Raw genomic sequence first — 7,452 nt, 5'->3', positions numbered from 1 at the left:
CCTACTTAAGTATGCATACGGGTACGTGTACTTAAGTAACTGGATTGAGTTTGTTTTTCACTTTCAAACTCCAGCAGAAATTCACGGAGGTGAACTTTCCGCCTGTACGCGTACTTACCCGGATTTCCAACAACCGCCAGTACGCGTACGGGTACGCATACTTTGGGTTACCAGTTTTGGACTTTTACACAAATGTGAAAACACACCATGTTTATATCCAAAGATGGTTACATGTTTTTAAACTCTCATTTCAATCATTGAAACTTTCTTAGAGGATGTTATATAGTTGGTATTCACAAACTATTTTTTATCAAAGCGATTTTCAAGTTATTGAAATAATCAACATGACTTTCGTCACGAGTAAAGATGAACTTAAACAAAGTGAAAGCTTACCAACACATATTTCGAGAAATAGATAAGCGAGATAAACTCGGCTCGAAATAGAAAATGTGTACAATCGAAGTCTATATAGCAATACGACTTTTATCTCAAGATAGGAGATAAAATAGATAGACTTTTGAGTGATAGATAAGTTCAAGTCTCCACATACCTTTTTGTCGATGAAGTTCCACAAGTTACTTGAGTAGTTCTTTGTATTTGCATAATGAATGCCGTGGAGTCTAGAGCTCAACTACACTTGTTATCCTAGCCCGAGACTTAGCTATAAGTATACTAGAAATCAAGACTTATAGTTTTGGTAACTAAACTTGGCAAACAAGTTTGAGATAACAACACTTGCGAGTTCGACCGAGCAGTGCTCTAACAATTATTTCTTTCAACGATGGCATGCTTCTTATAATCATATCTAGATGGCAGAGATCTGATAATCTTCATCACAATGTCCTTTCAGGAATAGTCTTACCCAATGCAAAAGATGCACTAAAAATTTCAGACACTTTGTAATTAAAATCATCAAATGATTCTTCATCTGCCATGCAAAGGTTTTCCCAATCAGAATTTAGGTTTTGAAGCCAGACTTCCTTTTCAGAGGTATTCCCTTCAAATACGGTTTCTAAGATATCCCAGGCTTCTTTAGACTTTGTGCAAGTAGTCACATAATGCTGAAGATCTGGGGTAATGGCATGTATGATAGCATTTAAGCCGTCAGAATTTTGCTTTGCAGCAAGGATTTCTTCTGGACTATATCTACCAATACCCTTAGGTATAGATACATCGCCTTATGTATTAATCGTAGGATCATAGCCATTAACAACACGTACCCATGTTTGAAAATCATGAGCTTGAAGAAAAGCACGCATAACGATGTTCCACCACAATTAGTTTGATCGATCGAATACTGGTGGTACGTTTATGGAGATAGAATTTTTGTCCATAGAGTTAGATCGCTACAAACATAGATTTATGAGGTATTTAAACGTGTATGCCTGCTCTGATACCAATTGAAAAAGAGGGGTTCTAAAAACCTTACCCAATCTTTCGCTTAGCAATCTGTATGGACTAACTCCAATATACTTTTAAGAGAAACAACTAGACAGTCATACTCAATCTTAATAAAAAGTATATCAAAGAGTTATATCTCAATTTCTCGAATCAATCCGCAATCAAACAAATAGGAATTTGCGACCCTGATTGAATACAAGAGAAATAACTTGTATGGTACCAAATACCAATGTTCAAGGATCAATCAATTTCAATCAATAACCAACAGTTGGATTTACCAGTTGATCGATTCAACGCACAACCTGTGATATTTTAATTATATAACAAAATATAATGTGAAAAGAAATAACACAGACACCAGAAGTTTTGTTAACGAGGAAACCGCAAATGCAGAAATCCCCGAGACCTAGTCCAGATTGAACACTGCACTGTATTAAGCCGCTACAGACACTAGCCTACTACAAACTAACTTCGGTCTGGACTGTAGTTGAACCCTAATAAATCTCACACTGATTCAAGGTACAGTCGCGTTCCTTACGTCTCTGATCCCAGCAGGATACTACACACTTGAATCCCTTAGATGATCTCACCCACAACTAAAAGTTGCTACGACCCAAAGTTGAAGACTTGATAAACAAATCTGTCTCACAGAAAAAAGTCTATAGGAATAGATAAATCTGTCTCCCATAGAAATACCTATGGGTTTTGTTCCGTCTTTTGATAAATCAAGATGAACATGAACCAATTGATATGCCAGACTTATATTCCCGAAGAACAGCCTAGAAATATCAATCACCTCACAATAATATTAATCAACTAGCGAAACAAGATATTGTGGAATCACAAACGATAAGACGAAGGCGTTTGTGACTACTTTTCTATCTTGCCTATCGGAGATATAAATCTCAAGACAATCTTACGACTGCACTCAATCATGATGGAAACAACAAGATCAGGTCACACAACTACAAAGAAAATAGTTGGGTCTGGCTTCACAATCCCAATGAAGTCTTCAAGTCGTTAACCTACAGGGTTTCGTGAAAAACCGAAGGTTAAAGGAGAATCGACTCTAGTTTATGAAACTAGTATCACACATGAGGTGTGGGGATGGGTTTCCCAGTTGCTAGATTTCTCCTTTATATAGTCTCTAAGTCAGGGTTTGCAATCTAAGTTACCTTGGTAACAAAGCATTCAATATTCACCGTTAGATGAAAACCTAATTAGATTCAAGCTAATATCTTTCTACCGTTAGATCGAACTTAGATTGTTATACACAAATAAAATGTAACTTCATTTAGGTTTGAGTAACCGTACCTAAACGTGTACACTTAGTCGGTTCAACAATAGTTAACCAATGGTTAGCCATATGAGCACTTTCGTATCAACCTTATTCATCTTCACCATAACTAGTTAAAATGACTCAAATGAACTAGTTAGATAGTTGTTTGATTTCTTATATCTCATAGAAGTATACAAGAAACAGTCGATGCAAAATCGGTTTTGATTCACTCGAATTGATTCATGAACATTATAGCCACGGTTTGCAAAGATTGCATTCCTTATTATATAAATGTTTTAGTTCATGAACAAACCAATTTTAGAAAGTAACCTACCTAAGTATGCAAACGGGTATGCGTACTTAAGTAACCGGATTGAGTTTGTTTTTACTTTCAAACTCCAGCAGAAATTCACGGACTTGAACTTTCCGCCAGTATGCGTACGAGTACGCATACTTTGGGTTCCCAGTTTTGGACTTTTACATAAATGTGAGAACACACTATGTTTATATCCAAATATGGTTACATGTTCTAAACTCTCATTTCAATCATTGAAACTTTCTTAGAGGATGTTATATAATTGTTATTCACAAACTATTTTTCATCAAAGCGATTTTCAAGTTATTGAAATAATCAACATGACTTTCGTCACGAGTAAAGATGAACTTGGCCAAAGCGAAAGATGACCAACACATATTTCGAGAAATAGATAAGCGAGATGAACTCGGCTCGAAATAACAAATGTGCATAATCGAAGTCCATATAGCAATACGACTTTTATCTCAAGATAGGAGATATAATAGATTTACTTTTGAGTGATAGATAAGTTCAAGTCTCCCGATACCTTTTTGTGAATGAAGTTCCACAAGTTCCTTCAGTAGTTCTTCGTATTTGCATGATGAATGTCGTGGAGTCTAGAGCTCAACTACACTTACTATCCCAGTCCGAGACTTAGCTATAAGTAGACTAGAAATCAAGACTTATAGTTTTGGAAACTAAACTTGACAAACAAGCTTGAGATAGCAACGCTTGCGAGTTTGACCGAGCAGTGCTCTAACAGATTTGATATTTTTTAACGATTTTTGTTTAGTGTGTTTGATGATGATTTTAGTTTTATGATGCATGATATGAAATCAAACTGATATTAGATTGTAGGCTTCTGATTTATTCAAATATGTGTTCCAGTAAGATTCTGAAGGTTAATTGATGGAGTATTTGATTTAGGTTTACTGTTATTTGATGTTTTGGATTTGATTAACCGTGTACTTTCCTGTACACTTTTTAAGTTTTAGGTTATTCAATTATGAAATTGTGATTTGAAGCTTCAAATGTTTATTATCATTTCTTTTGTAATATGTAGGGATATCAAATATGTCTGAGAAGGATTCATGCTGTTTTGAAACATGGTGAACATTCTGCTGCTTTTCGTTTTAATACTTCGACAGCCGTAGATGAATTGAAGCATTTTGCATGCAATCATTGGAGGTCTTTGTCTCCTGGGAGTATACGTTTCATCTATATGGATAATGATCAATTAGTTTTTGTACAAGGTGATATACAACTGCAAGGTTTAGTTGCTTTTGTTATTCTTATTAAGTATGAATATTTCTATTTGAATGTTGATGTGATTCGGAATCATACTTCTTGTTCTAAGTCTAGTTGTAACACTAGTTCCGGTTCTAGTACTGCAAATTCTTGTGTAACTGAAAGTCCTAAGCTTGTAAGGGTGGTAGATCATGATGCAGACAAGGCCAAGCCTATGATTATTGACGAATGGGTTCATGTTTTTGATAAGATTGGTAGGGAATTTATGGGTGGTATTAAATATGTTAAGCTTGTTGTTGATAAGTACAAGATGGCTACTGGTTAAAAGATTGTTATTCTTAAAAATGACAAAACTCATTTTACTGCAAAGTGCGAAGAAGATGGTTGTGGTTGGAGGATTCACTTTGGGCTTGTGAATGGTGACATTTCTCTGTTCGTGCTGAAAGATTCTAATGTTATTCACAGGTTAATTGTGTTCATATTAGTCCACATTATGATTTCTTGTTTTTAGGCTTTTATGTGTAGACTTGTTTTAGGTGTACATTGTGGTGCACATTACTTGTTGTAAGCTTTTTAGGTGGCACATTGTTGTGTAAATTACATATTCTTGCTTGGTCTGTGTTTTCTTTTTGCATATGTGGTGTTGGTTTTGAAATCTTATTAGGTGTACATTGTGGTGCACATTACTTATTCCAGTTTTTTTTTGTAGCTGTGGTGTTGGTTTGAGGTTGAAGAGTCCAGCGGTGTTGACCAAGTTAGTCAAGCATTTGATTGCTGAAAATATACAGGGTGGTCCTAGTTTAAAACCCAAACAGCTCATGTCACTTTTTAAGAAGACTTATGGGTCCAATATTAAGTATCACCATGCCCGTAGAGGGAAAGAAGCCGTATTTGAAGAACAATTTGGTGATGATGAGAAGTCATATAGCGATTTAACTTGGTATGTCAAAGCAATTGAAGAAACTAATCCTGATAGCTATGTGAAGTTTGAAGTTGAGGATGGAACCAGAAGATTTCATAGGATTTTCATTTGTTTCGGTGCTTGCAAGCATAGCTATAGGTATCTCAGGCCCATGATTTACTTGGACGCTACTTTTCTTACGGGTAGATTCAAGGGTGCTTTGATGGATGCAACATGTATCAATGGAAACAACGGTTTCTACCCATTTTCTTTTGCTCTTGTTTCTGCTGAAAACAAAGATAATTGGTTTTGGTTTCTGGAGAATCTCAAACAAGTTGTCGATGGTCGTCAGATTTTTTTACTTAGTGATCGTGGAGGACTTTTGCAGGGCATTCCAAAATTATTTCCTAATTCATATCATTACTATTATTTTTACCACATCAAGTGCAATCTCCCTATTGGATCAGGTGATGCGAATTCGAAGGCTGTTATCGATTTGTTTTACAAAGCTGCTTACTCTTACACATCAGATAACTTCGAAGAAGCTTTGCGGGGCATGCATGCAATTGGATGTGGACATGTTGCTAATTATATCAGGACCATTCCAAAGGAGAAATGGAAAAAATGCATTTTTCCCTGTATGCAGATACAATGCTCACTCTTCAACCCTTTCCGAGTCCTTCAACAACTGGATTCTTGATTTCAAAAAGTTGCCTGCTTTTGCTCTTCTCGATGCGATATGATGAGTTTTATGTTCAGTGTTTCATTCATTTAGTTTTTTTGATGTGTACATCTTCCTTTGTACACATGTTTATCTGTCTACATTGTTTCACACATGGATTTGCTTTATGTGTACATACTTGTACACATGTTTTATTTGTGATTCTGCAACTGTGTGTACATTGTTGTACACATGGATTTCCTTAATGTGTACGTTGTTGTACACATGTTTTATTTGTATTCCTTCTAGATCATGTTTTGATTTTATGTTTTGTGTTTTTATTATGTTAGTTTGAAGGTTATGAAGAAGAGAAGGATAGAAGGTCTAGAAAATTTCAACACTAGGCTGACTCCCATATATGAGGCTTTACTAAAGGAAAACATCGACATTTTTCGTACTTGGACTGTTACTGAGTCTATGGAAAGATTGTATCAAGTCGCGTCTCCCCGGTCTCATACTGTAGATCTATTGCAGAAAACTTGTACATGTCACAGGTAGCGAGTTAATGGTTTTCCTTGTGCACATGCTTGTGCTTCCATTCAAGCTACGAGGGAGGATATCTATTAATTTGTTGAGCCATACTTCACCATTGAATGGTACAACGGGACATACCAGGAGATCATCTTGCCAATCCACAATTATGACAAGCTGCAGGCTTATGATCCTAGTGATAGGGTTATTGTTCCTATTCCTGTTCCTCCACCTGGTAGACGAAGAACACAGCGTATCAAGAATGCTTGGGAGAAGCAAAAGAGTCTTATGATGTGCACAAAGTGCTTCACCCTTGGTCACCACAACAGAGCTACCTGCCCCATGCCTTGATGCTTTTTTCTATGTTTGATTTTTTCAAAAGATTCTATGTGTTTGGTTTTTATTTTTGGTAATGTCTTTTCAATTTTCTTTGGCGTGGATAATTAGTGCCAGGACATGTGTACCATTATGTACGCCTTCCTGTGTACTTCATTTTTCTTACCTGTCTTTTTACATGTGTACCATTATGTACACCTTGTTGTACAATGGATGCTAATAGTCTATTTTGTTTAGCAATATTTTATGTTTTCAGATTTGTATAATTAGTAATTACTTTTTCTATGTTCAATTTTTATGTTTTCAGTTCTGCAGGCTATAAAAAATTTAGTAATATTTTTATGTTTTCAATTTTTATACTTTTGATAAGTATAAAAATCTGTCAGTACATGTGTACCATTATATACACCTTCATGTACCATTATTTTTTCAATTTTTATACTTTTGATAAGTATAAAAATATGTCAGTACATATGTACTATTATGTGCACCTTCTAAACATTTTCTGCTCTGTCAGTAACTGTGCACAATCAAGTACACCTTAAAGTTTCCTAACATGTAATATACACCTTAATGGTAGTGATAGGTCATAAACTTGTAACATCAATAACATCAATATTGAAACAAATAAAAAGATTAATTCAAGGTCTTTATAGTAGTGATAAGTCATAAACAAAGTGATAAAAACTGAAATTTGAAAAGTTGTCTGAAGATAGAAAATGTTTAGAAGCAATTCAGAAAGTGATCTTGTATATGAAGCTTAAAAACTCCTCTTCCTCTTTAATGGTTGCATTCCTTTG

The 7,452-nt window shown here is 35.3% G+C and overlaps 1 protein-coding gene across 1 annotated transcript; it reads left to right on the top strand.

Moving 5' to 3' along the window:
- The first annotated feature begins 5,041 nt into the window (after nucleotides 1-5,041).
- On the top strand, nucleotides 5,042-5,824 carry LOC113305938. The gene has a single exon (XM_026554929.1). It carries the CDS (start codon nucleotides 5,042-5,044, stop codon nucleotides 5,822-5,824), a length of 783 nt encoding a protein of 260 aa, XP_026410714.1.
- The last annotated feature ends 1,628 nt before the right edge of the window (nucleotides 5,825-7,452 follow it).

The sequence above is a fragment of the Papaver somniferum genome, chromosome 8, assembly GCF_003573695.1.
Source record: "Papaver somniferum cultivar HN1 chromosome 8, ASM357369v1, whole genome shotgun sequence".
NCBI classification, from domain to species: Eukaryota; Viridiplantae; Streptophyta; class Magnoliopsida; order Ranunculales; family Papaveraceae; genus Papaver; species Papaver somniferum.
Note: the sequence above shows the minus strand (reverse complement) of the source record. Positions and strands in the feature narration are given on the sequence as shown.

Excerpts from the sequence above, each read along its gene's own strand:
- LOC113305938 (XM_026554929.1), top strand. The coding sequence starts at position 5,042 with ATGTCACTTTTTAAGAAGACTTATGGGTCCAATATTAAGTATCACCAT.